At 38.5% G+C, this 18416-nt stretch overlaps 2 protein-coding genes across 2 annotated transcripts; both read left to right on the forward strand.

The window, feature by feature from the left end:
• Positions 1–504: 504 nt before the first annotated feature.
• LOC138909687 (uncharacterized) lies at positions 505–1344 on the forward strand. The gene has a single exon (XM_070200900.1). It carries the CDS (start codon positions 505–507, stop codon positions 1342–1344), a length of 840 nt encoding a protein of 279 aa, XP_070057001.1.
• A 251-nt stretch (positions 1345–1595) lies between these two features.
• LOC138909694 (uncharacterized) lies at positions 1596–2078 on the forward strand. Its single transcript, XM_070200906.1, has one exon. The coding sequence runs from the start codon at positions 1596–1598 to the stop codon at positions 2076–2078; it is 483 nt and encodes a 160-aa protein (XP_070057007.1).
• The last annotated feature ends 16338 nt before the right edge of the window (positions 2079–18416 follow it).

Raw genomic sequence — 18416 nt, forward strand, 5'->3', positions numbered from 1 at the left:
GATATTTCAGTCAGACTCTTTAGTAGATCAACAAGGTGTATATTTATATCTAGCTTACAGTTACACCACATGTTGATCCAGTCATCTAGTTGGTTCGCTCGGTCACATGCAGTCAGGCACCGAGTGACATGTTACGCCCAGGCCATGATTCGGGGCATGACAAAGCTTGGTATCAGAGCTTTGGTACAAGATTCCTAGGTAGCCTATGAATCTGTGTCCAGTGGGGTCACCTTTATGTGTATGTGCGCGCCACACATTTAATAACTGCCCACCAAGACATATACGATTGTTTCATTTCTTTTATACTCTAGATCGTGCAGTTAGAGTTATGCTTCCAGGAATCCTCCTAACTCGTGCGGCTTACGTATTTCTGAAAATTCCTACAAAAGGAAAGTATACCACGAGGGCCTCAGCTACTAGCCGGGGGCTACGGCTAATGCTGCTCAGGAGGAGGTCACTCCAGCCTAGGGAGTTGCATCGAGCTCAGTGCCTAATGCTTCAGACATGGATGTTAGGGGAGCTATCCAGTTGCTTACCCAAATTGTTGCTACTCAGGCTCAAAGGCAGGGAACAAGTGTTGTTGATGAGACGGGTAGTTCCAGGTCCAGGGAATTCTTGAACATGAAACCTCCAATTTTCACAGGGTCCAAAAAGGATAAAGATTCGCAAAATTTCATTCATGATGTTCAAAAGATATTTCGAGCGATGCATGCTACAGACACTGAGGCAGCAGAGCTTGCTGCGTACCAGCTGAAGGATGTTGCTAACACTTGGTATGAAACATGGAAAGTGTCTCGTGGGGAAGATGTGGCTTCTGTGACTTGGAAGGAGTTTGTAGATGCGTTGCTTGAGCATTTTTTACCCATTGAGGTCTTGGAAGCTAAGGCTTTAGAGTTTGAGAGACTCAAACAGAATGAGATGAGTGTGAATGAGTACTACCTCAAGTTCGTCTCTCTGGCCAATTATGATACGAAAATGGTACGTGATATGAGGACCAGAGTTAGGCGGTTTGTGTTGGGGATTTCAGATGATTTGTTTGCTGATGCTAATATAGCTGCTCAGAACAATGACATGACCATTACCAAGATGGTTGCCTTTGTTCAAGGGAACGAAAACAGGTTGAAGGAAGAAGAGCGACTAAAGAGAGAGAAGGACCGGGAAGTTAGCAAGAGAGCTAAGTCTGCCGGAAATTTCAGCCATGGGGGATCTCAAGCAGGTGGCAATCGCCAGTTCTTCAAGAAATCAAAATCAGGACCTGCTCCATCTTCAGCTAGTGCACCAGTTCAGTGGTCCAAGTTTAACAAGAAAAACCAGAACAAAGTAGCAGGCAAAACCAGAATTTGAAAGCAACAAGCTCACAGTCACAGGCTAGTGTGGACTACAGAGTCCTTGGTTTCCATGTTTGCAACACATGCGGTAAGAGGCAACCAGGGGTGTATCGTTCAAGAACAAATGGTTGCTTTGGTTGCGGTCAGTAGGGCTACTTCTTGAGGGATTGTCCATCAGTAAGGCAAAATAATGGAGGCAATGTAGCTCGGTCCACTAATTCAGCAACCCCTCAGAACTCTCAAGCCCAACAAGGACGTGGTTCCGGAATGCCCGGTAATACGGGCAGTAGTCGAAATCGCTTGTATGTGCTAGCAGGCCGTCAAGATATAGAGGCTCGTGGAAATGTTGTCACAGGCATGCTAACAGTCTTCACCTTTGATGTTTATGCTCTTATGGATCCGGGGTCCACCCTATCTTATGTAACCCCATATCTTGCTAAGAAATTTGGGATAGAACCAAAAAAGTTATATGAACCCTTTGAAGTGTCCACTCCAGTTGGAGAATTAGTTATAGCTAGATGTATCTATAGGGGATGTCCAATCAAGGTGTATCATCGCCTTCCTGTAGCAGACTTAGTAGAATTGGAGATGGTAGACTTCGACGTAATCATAGGCATGGAATGGTTAAAGTCTTGTTACGCCACAGTGGGTTGTAGAACAAAAATAGTAAGTTTTGAATTTCCTAGTGAGCCAGTCTTAGAATGGAAGGGGGATACAGTAGCACCTAAGGATAGGTTTATTTCTACCTAAAAGCCAGAAAGATGATTTCTAAAGGGTATATCTATCACCTGGTTCGAGTTAGGGAGGCAGATGCTCAGATTCCCACTCTCCAATCAGTAATAATTATATATAAGTTCCTAGAAGTATTTCCCGAAGATCTTCCTGGAGTCCCTCCTCCCGATAGAGAGATTGACTATGGAATTGATCTACTCCCCGGCACTAAGTTGATATCTATTCCGCCTTATAGAATGTCTCCAGCAGAGTTGAAAGAGCTAAAAGTCCAGTTGAAAGATCTTCTAGATAATGGATTTATAAGTCCAAGTGTCTCACCTTGGGGTGCACCGGTCTTTTTTGTCCGAAAGAAGGATGGGTCTTTGAGCATGTGCATTGACTATCGTCAGTTGAATAAAGTCACCATCAAGAACTAGGAAACTCTTCCCAGAATAAATGATTTATTCAATCAACTTCAGGGTGCCCGGTGTTATTCCATGATTGACCTCAGATCGGGGTACCATCAGTGGAAGGTTAAGGGAGGTGATGTTCCTAAAATAGCTTTCAGGACTCGTTATGGGCATTTTGAATTTTTTGTAATGTCGTTTGGTTTAACGAATGCACCAACAGCTTTCATGGACCTTATGAATAGGGTATTCAATCCTTATCTTGATTTGTTCGTTATTGTGTTCATTGATGATATCTTGATTTATTCCCGTAGGGAGATGGACCATACAGAACATCTAAGAATTGTGTTGCAGACATTGCAGGATCATAAGTTATATGCGGAATTTTTTAAGTGTCAATTTTAGTTGAAATCGGTAGCGTTTTTGGGCCATGTCATCTCAGGCGAAGGCATAAAGGTAGACATTCAAAAAATAGAGGCGGTGAAGAATTGGCCTAGACCCACCTCGGTATCTGATATAAGAAGTTTCTTGGGTCTAGCAGGCTATTACAGGCATTTCGTAGAGGTATTTTCCTCTATCTCATCCCCTTTGACTAGATTAACTCAGAAGAAGGTCAAGTTTCAGTGGTCGGACACTTGCGAGAAAAGTTTTGAGGAGTTAAAGAAGAGGTTGACTTCAGCGCAAGTTTTGACACTACCGGAAGGAACCGAAGGGTTCATTGTTTATTGTGATGCTTCAGGGGCTGGTCTTGGGGGTGTGTTAATGCAGCATGGTAAAGTCACAGCCTACGCATCGAGACAACTCAAGGCTCACGAGAAGAATTATCTGACTCATGATCTTGAGATAGCTGCGGTGATATTTTCGCTAAAGATCTGGCGCCATTATTTGTATGGAGTGCATGTTGATATTTTCACAGATCACAAGAGTCTGCAATACATCTTCAAGCAAAGAGAATCGAATCTTCATTAGAGAAGGTGGCTCGAATTGCCCAAGGATTATGATGTTGATATCCTCTATCATCACGAGAAAACAAAAGTTGTAGCGGATGCTCTCAGTCAGCATTCTATGGGACGCTTAGCTCATGTTGAGATACAGAGGAAGACTATGTGTTCCAGACATAGATGGGCTCAAAGAGTTGATTATGTCAGAAGCCCACAATTCCAGGTATTCTATCTACCCAGGTTCTACAAAGATGTATTAGACTCTTAAGGAGATCTATTGGTGGAACGACATGAAACAGAACGTATCAGATTTTGTGGCTAAGTGTCCAAATTGTCAACAGGTGAAAGCCGAACACCAGAAGTCTGGTGTTTTAGCTCAGAGTATAGAAATTCCCATTTGGAAATGGGAGATGATAAACATGGACTTCATAACAAGCGTACCTCGCTCGTTTCGGGAGCATGATTCAATTTGGGTGATTGTAGACCGACTTACCAAGTCAGCTTACTTCTTTCCAATGAAGACTACAAATTTAGCAGAGGATTATGCCAAGTTGTATATCCGGGAAATTGTCTGATTGCATGGGACTCCTTTTTCCATCATCTCAGATCGTGGTGCTCAGTTCACAACGAGCTTTTGGAAATCCTTTCAGAAAGGATTGGGCACAAGGGTGAACCTCAGCACAACTTTTCATCCTCAGATAGATGGCCAGGCAGAGCGCACCATTAAGACTCTTGAGGAAATGTTGAGGGCGTGTGCTATCAATTTTAAAGGTAATTGGGATGATCATCTAACCCTCATTGAGTTTGCTTATAATAACAGCTACCACTCTAGTATAAAGATAGCACCGTACGAAGCTCTATATAGGCGAAGGTGTAGATTACCAATTGGTTGGTTCAAAGTTGGCGAAGCGGAGTTGTTAGGACCCGATTTGGTCTATCAGGCTATGGAGAAAGTCAAGTTGATTCAAGAGCATTTAAAGACGGCTCAGAGTCACCAAAAGTCCTATTCGGATGTGTGGCATAAAGACTTAGAGTTCCAAGTTGATGATTGGGTATTTCTGAAAGTTTAGCCTATGAAAGGCCCTATGAGATTTAGGAAAAAGGGGAAGCTTAGTCCCCGCTATATTGGGCCATATAGAATCTTGCGAAGGATGGGGTAGCTGGCTTATGAGTTAGAATTGCCACAAGAATTAGCTATTGAACACCCAATGTTTCATGTGTCTATGTTGATGAAATTCACGAGAGACCCTTCTCTAGTGGTTCCTACAGAGATTATAGGGGTTAATGATATCCTAACTTACGAAGAAATTCCAGTGGCTATCCTTGATCGTCAAATCCTCAAGCTCCGAACTAAGGAAATTGCTTCAGTGAAAGTGCATTAGAGGAATCAAAATGTTGAAAAGGCTATGTGGGAAGTCGAAGAGGACATGAAGTCCAGATATCCCCATCTCTTTGAAGAGCAAGCGAAAAATGTAGAAGGTAACTAACCTTCTCATTCAGACATTATATTACAATCTCCGTGTCTTTCAGTATTCAGTCAGTTTAGTAGCCATTCAGTATAGTACCTATTCAGTTCAGCATCTCACTAGTTCAGTAATCATGTATTCATTCAGTTTAGTATGCACATGTTCATGACATTTTAGTGTTCACATGTGTCCACCAGTCCTATTTAAGTTCCAGAGTTAATCGTAGTTATAATCAGGACAATCATTCGAGGACGAATGATCCCAAGGGTGAGATAATGTAACACTCCATAAATCTAAATTAGTTGTGGATGCATTAAATAAGTATTAATATGACATTTTAACATGTGAAGTCCTATCGGGATGAGTATGGGTGTAAACTGTTGTTTTGTAATCAAGACTGATAGTGAGGTGCATAATATTTGATAGAATCGACAAAGTTTATGGGAGGTTCATCTTATAGCCTTAGACAGTGCAAGGACATGAAAACTCACGACCATAGATAGTGCAAGGCCATGAAAACTCACGGCCATAGACAGTTTAAGGCACTGTCCAGGGCACTAACCTCAGCGCCCCTGACAGTGCAAGGCACTATAGTTTTGGCGCCTCTGATGATGCCTTGCACTATTATTTTGGTGCCTCTGATAATGCCCTGCGCCGACAATGTTTATCCGGGCTACTTTTGTTTCCTCCTCAATTTTGGGACGTATTCACTTATTTAAAATCCCTACCTCGTCCCCACACCCCAAACAAGAAAACCTATTATAGAAAGGAAAGCTCTCAAGAACCTAACTTCCCCAAGGTCCCTCTATCATCCAAGGTAAGTTCTAACGATGATTCTAAGTTAATTTCAATTCTCCAACACCTTATTAACATGGATAAATCCTTCCAATCATTAGATATTCGGTCGAGAGACCATTATTGAAAAACAAAACCCTGGAACTCTAATACAAGAGGATTGAACTTCAAAAAGGTAATGCGTGTACTCCCAAATCATTTATAACTATAAATTGATGAGTGGTGGGAGAATAGTAGATGGGTTTGATAAAGGGAATAAAATGAACTATGCTAGAATTTTGCGTTGTTGACTTCAGATTGTTATAATCATTTGCGCGATGAGAAATGGTGTTAGTAACATCTATTTGGGATTGTAGAACCACCTACAAGTAGTAGAATGAGATTTAGGTGAGGAAAACACCATTAATGAGGGCTATGAGGCTTTACGCCCAAAAAGTGTTTGATAAATTCCCATGTTACCAAAACATGAGCCTTATCGCTAATATTGATTCCTCTTGATATATATTGCCATAGATTATCGTGAAAGAGACGACGAACATCATGAAACTCTTAAAAAGGGCCAGAGTTAAGGTATGTGAGGCTAACTCTCTTTACGCCTAGGAATGTCTATGATTCTCCCTACGTCCCATTCTTTATGACTGTTATTAGTTCCTTAGAAGATAATTATTCCTTAGTTAAATGAATAGTTGTAGAACTTCCATTCTCTAGATGGCATAGTTTCATAATCGTTCAATATCTTATGAGTTTCAGTTATGACAAATCAATTTATTATAAATATATGTCTTCGTCTAGTTCTATTCAGCATTCCAGTATCATGTAACTTAGTATGGTTCAGTATTTTAGTATCATATATTGTAGTATGATTTTCAGTTCCTAATTCTAAATCCGTGAATGTTGAACACCTGTATTTGGGCCTGAGGCCGCTGTTATGTATACATATACTTGGGCCCGAGGCCGCAGTTTGTGCATATATACATATATATATATTGGGCTCGAGGCCGCAGTTTATTTATTCAGATAAACAGGTGGTTCATCATTCAAAAGAGGGAGTATTCATAACTTTACTTCCTATGTTTAGTTCAGTATTTACAGTTCCTTCTTTCAGTTGTTTTACCTACCAGTGTAATCCAAATGTACTGACGTCCCGTTTTGCCCGAAGCCTGCATCTCGCGATGCAGGTAACAATTTACATGTTGACGATTCTGCTTGCTAGGACAGCTCGAATCAGCTATTGCTGAGCCCCGGGCTTTCCAGGCATTATCCCTTTTTTCAGTCTTCAGTCTTTATAGTATCTCAGTTAGTAAGGTATGTCGGGGACCTTGTCGCGGTAAACAGTTAGCATTTCAGTATTCTTAGAGGCTGCATAGACTATAGTTCAATCAGTCAGATATTAGCACGCTTTTATGTGTTAGCCTTGTCGGCTACTCATTTATGATATTTCAGTCAGACTCTTTAGTAGATCATCATGGTGTATATTTATATCTAGCTTATAGTTATACCATATGTTGATTCAATCATCGAGTTGGTTTGCTCGGTCACATGCAGTCAGGCACCGAGTGCCGTGTTACGCCCAAGCCATGGTTCAGGGCATGACATTTAAATCCTTTTTTAACATGAATTCCTCCAGATAATGTTTTTCCTTTCAGTGCATGTGCAAGTTTTATTCAGGAGTCCCACTTGCATTAATATTTATCTCCTCCGCGTCTGATCAGTACTCTGCGTTGGCTTGCTGCAAACCTGGTTCCTTCAACTAACAGCATAAGTCATCTACATACCGGTCCCCTATCATAATAGCCTATTCATAAAACCTGGTTCTTTCGATGCAATTAATTATGGCTTGTTAAGCATTAAAACATGACACATTCTCAGCTAAACAAATTACACTATTTGATAATGACAAACCTATGCGCGACGCACTCAGTTCTCAGCCCGAGAACCAGTTTCATTTGCAGCACCTTCCTCAATTTGGTCCAGGTTTGCGCAAGTGAAAGAGACTTGCCTTCCATTCATCGCAACCCTAAAGATGTCTAGGCATAATGCATATTTAAACATCCAAACAAACAAACTCACAGATATGGTCAGGTCATTAGCCCAAATGCACAAGGACGAGGTCTACTGATCAACACACATATTCTTAACTTTTTTCTTTTGGCATCATCGAAAAAATAAAGAGTCAGCATCATCAAAAGTGAATAGTATTCAATATCCAACTCATGGACATTGGGGCTAAACTAACATAAACACAATATCAAGAGCTCAAACTTTTAATCCAATAAAATTTCCAGATTTAAAGAGACAAAGTTAGGCCAAAATAAGAAATTTTTATTGATTAATCATTGTACCACATTAATACCAAAGGGCCCTAACTAATATATGGTTAAACAAACCCATCAAACTACCAACAAAAAATAAACAAACAAGAGAAAATATGTAGAAATTGGTCATAGAAATAACACGACTAGGGATCAATTGGGACTAGACTGGGCAACTAAGAGGACTGAGGAACATGTTCTTTTCTGGAAGATGGTTCTCCATGCATAAGCTCCAGAAGCTTGTCAAATAGAGCACCAGCAGCCTCTTGCTCTTTCTTCATCTTCACCTTTAAGGAAACAATTTCCTCTTTCATGTCCTCCTTCTCCTCATTGGCAGCAGCTAATTCCTCCAAAAGGTTTGTGACCATGCTTTTACTCTTTTTCACCAATGGTCACACAATGCAGTCGCACTCCCTTAAGGTTTCCTCATCAACATGTCCTTTTTAGTCCCCTTATTAGGTGCTCTTAAAGGAACCTTGAAGTGTTCAAATATCCTAGTGAAGAAGAACGATATGGCAGAGCATGAGTACCCTTTTTCTTGATTAGTTGCCCTTGCCATATGCTTGTTCATCAGTGAGGGCAGGTTGACTGGTCTATTTTGATCCAGAAACTCCATAACTGTTATATCCAAGTATGTGACCTCATTCCTCCTCTCTGATCGAAGCATCAAGCATTTATTCACAAACTCAAATAGAAGCTTGTGAACAGGCTTCATCTCCCCCTTTCCTAATTTCCTTGCAGTATGTTGCTCCCTCTTCTGAGTAAAATTTGAGTTCAAGTACAGAGTATATTCCTTCTCTCCCAAACTGGGCTAGTCACGTCGTACATATGTATCAAATCCATCCATAAGCACACTATATATTTCCCGTTTCAACTTGGCATCAATAACCAAGTTCACTACCCTTACCTCAGTATTAACCGTTCCATCCTCAAGCACCTTAAAATTCTTGTAAAAATAAATCATTGGTTCACCATATATTACTGGGAGTGGGCACAAGAGTAGATGTGTCCACGTATGATTCTCAATCCTCTCCAACATATTCATCCTAAATATAATCACAATGGCTAGGTCGATTACCCAACCCTTTAATATTATCAGTCCAATAAACCATTTTTCTCTCCCCGTGATGGCAATTGTCCTTTGGGTCTTCTTCTTGCGTTTGGAAATGGTTCTTTGTCTCTCAGACTCAGAAATGGTAGCTACTGGTGCTTCTACTCGAGCACTAATACTCTCCCCTGCTAGTTAATTCCCAAACCAGTGATGTCCTCTACGAAACTATCACCAAAGTTGGGTTTGACTCGAGAGAAAAAGATTTAGATTTGCTTGGTGAGTTCGGCTGTTACACCCTATATTTTCGTACGTGAGAGTACGTTGTAAGTCAATTGATGTAAGCTCAGAAATGAGATCAACTTTGAAAGTACATAAAGTAATTTAATCATATTACCTTGGAGGTTACAAATCTTTAAGATCATGGATAAGAAGTACCAATATGGTTGAAAGGCTGAGAAGCTAGACAAATTGAAGAAAATAAGTTTCATCGAATGTCGACAAGTTAAGAATGTTATAACATATACTTTTAGGGTGATACTAGGGTGCTTAACATGATAAGGAGGTTATGTTATGAGTTATTTTATTCGTATGATAGTTGTGTATTACATTTTGAAGTCAAGCAAGTTGTGGAATAATAGTTGGCAAAGGTCATTACAAGTTACATTCATAAATTTGCTGAAAATTAGGTCACATATAGATGCACTTTTCTCCCAATATACGTGGAATTACTAGATGATCCACCTACGAAATGGAAGATCTATGAGTCTCATTTTCTACACATTAAACCGTTCATCAATACGACATTCGAGTAAAGAGATATTCATATTTTTGTGAAACCGCGCAGGCAGCCCCTATGGGACCCACTTGATCGGTGGCTGACATTCACCTATTCTTATCTCATTTTTGGGATGAGATTTGTTCATTTTTCGACCTGCTTCCATCCTCACACTATCCAAATCCTCCCAAATAGTTCCCCTAAGGCTCCAAACAAATTCTAAAAAAATACACCATAATCCAACATCATAGTTAGCCAAAGGTGAAGAATAACCCCTCTATGGTGTTGTGATGTGAATAAGGATGATGGTGAGCTAAGTAATGCTTAGGGTTCGAATTGTATCTACTACCTAAGGTGTGTTTAACATTCTTTTGATTGTGTTTAAGGTTAATTACATATTGGTTGTGATGTTGGAGTGAAAGATTACAAGATAGCACTTGAAAGGGGAAGAGACGTTGTTATCTTTTGTTGGGTTATTTTTATGTATATATATATATATATATATATATATATATATATATATATATATATATATGCTGTATAGCTGGAAATTGGATAAATTAACTATATTATGATACGGTTTCTGTTGTTATACATGTCTATATGTTTATCAAGTGAATTGATGAAAGGAACATATGAAACTTGAGATTGGAAGAGAAGATTAGCTTAAGTCACTTCTATGGTGTTGTATTGCCATTGAGGGCTGTTGTAAGCTAAATATATTTTGGATTTTGATTTTAAGCTACTGTATAGGGTAAGCATATTATGTTCTTGCATGTGCTTAATGTTATCTTGATGTTGATTAAGTTAAATGGATGGACTAGACATGAACTAGTGAATAACGTTGCTAATTGAGAATAGTTGGAGTTTTGGAATATTTTCTATATTATAAACATATGGTATAAGACATGAATAATTGATGAATGACTTCATTTTCATGTTAATGATACTGTTAGGTTAAAGTAAGAAGTCTATAAGGGGTGATATTGGGTATATAGATTCCAATCAGAGCTTACCGCTCGTCGTGAAGTATTTGTGACTTATTGTTGTTATATGGTGTCTTGTTATTGATAATTATATATTTCTAGATCGCTCTGGTTATTGCTATTGGTATATGGTATTGGAGGAGGCCCTTATTACAGGGGAGATGCTGTCGAATTTACATAAACGAGCTACTAGCTTAAGTTACAGACTTACCCTTTACTCAGCACGTATTTTGAATCTCCTTATGCTATGGTAGATTGAGTTGGGTTGTTTGAAGAGGTTCTTGGAAGGTATTAAGGACTCAACGGGGTTAAGGTTTGTTAGGGCTATCCCTTCATTCCTTTTGGCATGATCCATATGACACAAGCAAAACGAGCTAATGTGCAATTTGCATAAATGACTCTATTCATAGAAGTACTAGGGGTGCCTATGTTCTTGATTCTCCATGTGTCCTATTATTATATCATCTGTTCATGGGTCTCAGAAAATCCGTATGTTGATAAAGTTTATCCGAAGGCATATTGATCTTATGACATTCCGAGAGATCTTATTGACATACTTTATTATGCATTGCATTCATTTATACATTTACATTGACCCATGACCAGATGGCGTTATATACGCGTATATTATATGTATTTTGATATGGGGAAAGTTTACGGGGTTATATATGTACCACCACCTGATCAGTTGGTATACGTTGATGATTTCGCCTATAGAGGCTGAGATAATATGATGGGATGCCCTCAGATGATTGATGATGTTATGTATGCATATACCTATGCATGATATGCCATTTATACGCATATTCATGACATTATAAATGTTTTATGATTCACAGAGCTATTTAGACTTACAGGTTGAGTCCTTTACTCCATGCTTCTTTCATGTCTTTTATATACTACTTTTCATGCCTTACATATTCAATACTTTATTCGTACTGACATCCTTTTTTGCTTGGGGATGCTTTGTTTCATGCCCGCAGGTCCCGATATGCAGGTTGACAGTCCTCCTAGTAGGCTATTAATTCTTCAGAAGGTGTTGGCGCACTCCATTTGCTCCGGAGTTGCCTATTTAGTCAGTATGCTTTGGACATGTTATGATTGGTATGGCGGGGCCTTGTCCTGGCCTTTATGATATTTATGTACTCTTAGAGGCTTGTAGATAGATGTCATGCATATGAAAGATTGTATGGCCTTTTCGACCTATATTTTGAGTGTACAAGTTATCATTTCGGTCTTATAGGAACGTATGTCACATATATAAGTTTGTATTCCATGTTGGATTATCCTATGTTAAGTATTCCCTTGTATTTTATTCTGGTTATATCATGACGACCCTTCTGGCCCATTTTCCATATAATAGTATGATAAGAAAGATACATTACCTTGGTACTCAATTGGGTAAGGCATCAGGTGCCCATTGCAGTCCATCGGTTTAGGTCGTGACAAAAGTGGTATCAGAGAAGTTCTGTCCTAGGGAGTCTACAAGCCGTGTCTAGCAGAGTCTTGTTTATGTGTGTGTTTTGCCCCATACTTATAAGCAAGAGGCTATAAGGCATTTAGGACATATCCCTTTCTCCTTACTCTAGGTCGTGTGGTAGAGCTCAGTTGTAATAAATCAAACTCCTAAATTCTATTTTATTCATAATGCAACGATACTTACTTCCAGAAAGACAGTTGGTAAGCGAATGAATATGGTTGTGGAAGAGTTGAGTCAGAGGAACTCGATTTTGCATCATACTTATGATGAGTAAATGTAAGGTCTTCAGCAGATCATGTGTGTACTAAGACGTGTAAGCTTCTTGATAAAGAGACCTAAGTCATGAATATCTATCCACCCATATGGTAAAAAGCAACAAGAGAAGAAGCAGGGCGAAGAAGGGTATGAGGTACCCAATAGTGAAGATTATCATTATTTACAATTCAGGCAGAGAAATATAAGCATTATGAGTTACTTTCAACAGTCCGTGAAGCACTTCACTCGTTCAAGAAGACACATAAAATTACTAGCTTTTCGGTGTTGAAGGAAAGGGGCTTTAAACCTTCATCGATGCCAACGCTTTAGATGAAAGATTGATGTTTCTATTCGAATATAAGGCCCTACGCCTTATGGCTTGGGGAGATTAATATAGTTGAGTTGCAAGCATCCTGAGATTTAAGTGCTAGGAAGCTTTAAGCAATATCTCATTTTTCGTTCCCCAGCTCTCAGAAATGGAGAAGGAATCAAAAATCTTGTGAACCCCTCAAACTCCATAGGTAATTCGAGACAATTCAAGAAGAATAAGAAAAGATAAGACAAAGAACTTGAACATTGACAATAGAAAGTTGAATACTACCATTCTTTCGTGTTGACTCTTCCGCGGAGTAGCCTAAAGAATCCCCTTTTTCGCTTATTACTCCTATAGAACGAGAGATTCGGCAACATTCACTGAGTAAAAATAAACTTCCACTTTCTTTCATAAGAAAACTTCTTATAAACTAAGTAACAGAGATATATACAATTGATCATACTCATCTTAGTTATGACCTTTGGGAGCTAACAGATATAGTTTAAGAGAAGGATGGGACATCAAGATCCAGCTAGGGTTAGAGTAACCCAAAATGGTGGATGAATTGTTAGTGTTAGCTTACATTTACAAAGAATACTGAAAATGTGATAGTAGTTCTCCTTGTGAAACACGCTGGTCGTGCACCCTAGAACAATACAATCGGAAATAAATACTAGAATGTACATAATTTTCAGAAGATAGGTACTTGAATCCTAGAATTGATAAATATTTACCTTAGTATAACATTCGTCCCTAGTTAGGAGAGAATGTTAGTCGACCCGAAGAGCCAGTGGAAGAACGACCTGGAAAAGTAATTGCTTACATTTAAAGACAACAGAGAAGGCACGAAAGGAAATCTATGGTGCTAGCAAGTTAAAGGAAGGTTGCGAGTAATATAAATAGATATTTGTAGGTCGCAATATAAAGTATGGTAGAGCAACAAGGTTTTAGGTAGATAGGAGTAAGGATAAGAAAAGGTGAGTGAGAAGGCGACAAGAATAGGTCAGTCCTCAAGATTAAATCCATCAAAACAAGAGAGCTGATAGTTTTTGTAAGTTATAGAAAGCTCGGTACAACCTGAATGAACTCAGAGGAGTCTAAGACTAGGAGCAATTAGAAGAGATAAAATGCTGCCTTGTTAGTAGAATAAAGGTTTAATGGTGATAGATAAGAGGATGACGTTTAGCCTTTTGAATGAGTAATGATTTTTAAAAAAGGGATTTCATGAATTGCACAGGATTAGAATACCCCCATAAGATGAATCACGTTGGGATGATATGAAATATGGTTATTGAAGTATATTATCGTCCCTAGGTGGATCCGGCAAATCACTTCAGATGTTCCCCGATGAGATGTGACGCCTAGTGACAATGTGTTACGTAAGAGGTTTCAAGTTATCAGTGGTAGATTATAGATCAATATTACCGTAAATGAACAATAGATGGATAAAAGTTCCAACGTATGAGAGGAGATAAGGATGTTATTCTTTAGATGAACAGTAATAAGGAAGCATTAAAGGACTTAGATTTATACGTATAGAATAAGCAGTGAGAGAGTAACCTGGAGTTGGGTAGTAGACCTCGGTAATAATAAACCAAAGTAAGAGTTATGGTATAGTTTAACCTAACTTAGATGTAGTAAAGCCATAAGCAGAGATAACCAAGGCTATGAAACAAGATATAGTAGTAGTCGTAAGTTCAACAAAGTACAAAGCGAAGAACTTCGGTATACCTGTAGATGCCTAGAGGGTCAGCTTGTCATAGTTCTGTATATGTTCACAAGGTGAGGCCTAGAGATTGGCTAAAATCTTGAGAAAAAGGAGAGAAGAGTCGCATAGGCATATATACAAGGGCATAGTCGTATAGGCTGCAGGACAGGAGGTAGAAACAATAACGAGATTGGAAGAATTCCGACCACATGTCGTGGTGTGAGAAAGAGGCCTAAGGGGGGGAATACCCTAGCCTTTGGATTTATTCACAGAATAGTTGCCTAGATGGAAATGATATTATTAATGTATTCGTAAGAGCTATAAGTTATGATATTGATAAGTGCAACAGTCAACATTCGAGGACGAATGTTCCAAAGGGGGGAATGATGTTACACCCCATATGTTTGTACATGAGAGTACGTCGTAAGTCAATTGATGTAAGCTCATAAATGATATCATCTTTGAAAGTACATAAATTAAGTTAGTCGTGTTACGTTGGATGTTACAAATCTTTAAGATCATGGATAACAAGTACCAAGAGAGTTGAAAGGCTGAGAAGCTAAACAAATTGAAGAAAATAAGTTTCGTCGAAAGTTGACAAGTTGGGAATGTTATAACATATACTTTTGGAGTGATACTAGGGTGCTTAACATGATAACGAGGTTATGTTATAAGTTATTTTATTCGTATGATAGTTGTGTATTACGTTTTGAAGTAAAGCGAGTTGTGGAACAATAGTTAGCAAAGGTCATCACAAATTACATTCATAAATATGCTAAAATTAGGTCAAATATAGCTGAGCTTTTATCCCAATATATTTGGAATTACGGGATGATCCACATACCAAATTGAAGATCTACAAGTCTAGTTTTTGATATATTAAACCGCTCATCAATACGACATCCGAGTAGAGAGATATTCACATTTTTGTGCGATCGCGTAGGAAGCCTCTGTGGGACCCACTTGATCGGTGGCCAACCTTCACCTATTATTATCTCGTTTTTGGGGTGAGATTTGTTCATTTTTCGACCTTCTTCCATCATCATACTCTCCAAACCCTCCCAAACAGTTCCCCCAAGGCTCCAAATAAATTCCAAAAAAATACACCATAATCCAACATCAAAGTTAGCCAAAGGTGAAGAATAACCCCTCTATGGTGTTGTGATGTAAATAAGGATGATGGTGAGCTATCTTAATCTTAGGGTTCGAATTGTATCTACTTCCTAAGGTATGTTTAACATTCGTTTGATTGTGTTTAAGGTTAATTACATGTTGTTTGTGGTGTTGGAGTGAGAGATTACATGATAGCACTTGAAAGGGAAAGAGATGTTATCTTTTGTTGGGTTGTTTTAGGGCTATATATATATATATATATATATATATATATATATATATATATATATATATGTTGTTATGGCTGGAAATTGGAGAAATTAACTTTATTATGATATGGTTTCTGTTGTTATACTTGTCTATATGTTTATCAAGTGAATTGATGAAAGGAACATATGAAACTTGAGATTGGAAGTGAAGATTAGCTTAAGTCACTTCTATGGTGTTGTATTGCCATTGAGGGCTGTTGTAAGCTAAATCTAACTTGGATTTCGACTTGAAGTTACTGTAGGGGGTAAGCATATTGTGTTCTTGCATGTTCTTAATGTTATCTTGATGTTGATTAAGTTAAGTGGATGGACTAGATATGAACTAGTGAATAAAGTTGCTAATTTAGGATAGTTGGAGTTATGGATTATTTTCTTTGTTATAAACATGTGGTATAAGGGTGTAATCATTGATTAATGACTTCATTATCATGTTAATGATACTGTTAAATTAAAGTAAGAAGTCTATAAAGGGGTGATATTGGGTATACGGATTCAAATTAGAGCTTGCCGCTCGTCATGAAGTATTTGTGACTTGTTGTTGTTACATGGTGTCTTGTTATTGATAATTATATGTTTCGGGATTGCTCTGGCTTTTGTTGTTGGTATATGCTATTGGAGGAGGCCCTTGTTAGAGGGGACATGTTGTCGAGTTTACGTAAATGAGCTATACTAGCTTAAGTTACTGACATAGCCTTTAATCAGCACAGATTTTGAATCTTCTTATGCTATGGTAGATTGAGTTGAGTTGTTTGAAGAATTTCTTGGAAGGTATTAAGGACTCAACGGGGTTAAGGTATGTTAGGGCTTTCCCTTCTTTTTTTTTGGCATGATCTATATGATACAAACAAAACGAGCAAATGCGCAACTTTCATAAATGACTCTATTCATAAAAGTACTAGGGGTTCCTATGTTCTTGATTCCCTATGTGTCCTATTATTATATCATCCTTTCATGGGTCTCAGAAAATAGGTAAGTTGATAAAGTTTATCCGAAGGCATATTGATCTTATGACATTCCGAGAGATCTAATTGACATACTTTATTATGCAATGCATTCATTTATACATGGCTTTACATATGCGTATATTATATGTACATGGGATATGGGGAAAGGTTACGGTATTATATATGTACCACCACCTGATCAGATGGAATACGTTGATGATTTCGCTCACAGAGGCTGAGATGATATGATGGGATGCCCTTAGAGGCTTGATGATGTTATTTATGCATATACCTATGCATGATATGCCACTTATATACATATGCATGACATTATAAATGTTTCATGATTCACAGAGCTATTCAAACTTACAAGTTGAGTCCTTTACTCCATGCTTCTTTTATGTCTTATATACTACTTTCCATGCATTACATACTCAGTACTTTATTCGTACTGACGTTCCTTTTGCCCGGGGATGCTGCGTTTATGCCCGCAGGTCCCGATAGACATGTTGACAGTCCTCCTAGTAGGCTATCAGCTCAGCAGAAGGTGTTGGCGCATTCCACTTGCTCCGAAGTTTCCTACTTGGTCGGTATGCTTTAGACATGTTATGATTGGTATGGCGGAGCCTTATCCCAGCCTTTATGATGTTTATGTGCTCTTAAAGGCTTGTAGACAGATGTTATGCATATGAAAACTGTATGGCCTTTTCGGCCGATGTTTTGAGTGTACAAATGATAATTTTGTTATTATAGGTCCATATGTCACATGTATAAGTTTGTATTCCATGTTGGGTCATTCTATGTCGAGTATTCTCTTATATTTTATTCTGGTTATATCATGACATCCCTTATGGCCTATTTACCCAAGATGGTATTATAAGAAAGATATATTACGTTGGTACTCGGTTGGGTAAGGCACCGGTTGCCCATCGCAACCCATGGGTTTGGGTCGTGACATCGACATCTTTAACAATTGAGATATTTGAGAGAATTGAAAACTAGGGTTTTGATTTTGGAATTGTGTTCTCAGATGGGGCTGGGTAATTTGATCGAATGAGAGAAGAGAGACGTAAAAGATGATTTTGTATAGACACGATTTGACAGTTGTTTGGCTCAATCAATCACACATATTGCTCCTAATCCGATTCTGAGAGAAAAAGAGAATAACGCGCAGCTTTCGAAATGTTAAAAGGCGGTTAATGGGCTTTGATTGGGTAGTAGAGATGTGTTGATAGAGAGTTTAGGAAACTGATCATATTTTTATGCAGATTGGTATTAATCATGATTACTCTAGGGGTGTGCATAACAATATTATCTTTGAAACCCGATACCCTTTTTAATTTCAGTAGTTGGATGAAATCATTATTATAGGATAAGATTAATTGACTAGGAACCAGGTTTTAACAAAGTGGAAGTCCAACAGTCTATCACAACTATCTATTGGAAAGGAGGTACATACCTGGGTGTCACACAACCAGGTTCTTTGACTTGTTCCTGCTATGTGACCAAGAAGTTCTCTTTTGATCTAAGATTTTTTTTTATTAGATTAAAAATCTAATCCC

This window comes from Nicotiana tomentosiformis, chromosome 1, assembly GCF_000390325.3.
Source record: "Nicotiana tomentosiformis chromosome 1, ASM39032v3, whole genome shotgun sequence".
NCBI classification, from domain to species: domain Eukaryota; kingdom Viridiplantae; phylum Streptophyta; class Magnoliopsida; order Solanales; family Solanaceae; genus Nicotiana; species Nicotiana tomentosiformis.

Bases quoted from the DNA above. Each gene is read 5' to 3' on its own strand.
- LOC138909687 (XM_070200900.1), top strand. From the start codon at position 505: ATGGATGTTAGGGGAGCTATCCAGTTGCTTACCCAAATTGTTGCTACT.
- LOC138909694 (XM_070200906.1), top strand. From the start codon at position 1,596: ATGCCCGGTAATACGGGCAGTAGTCGAAATCGCTTGTATGTGCTAGCA.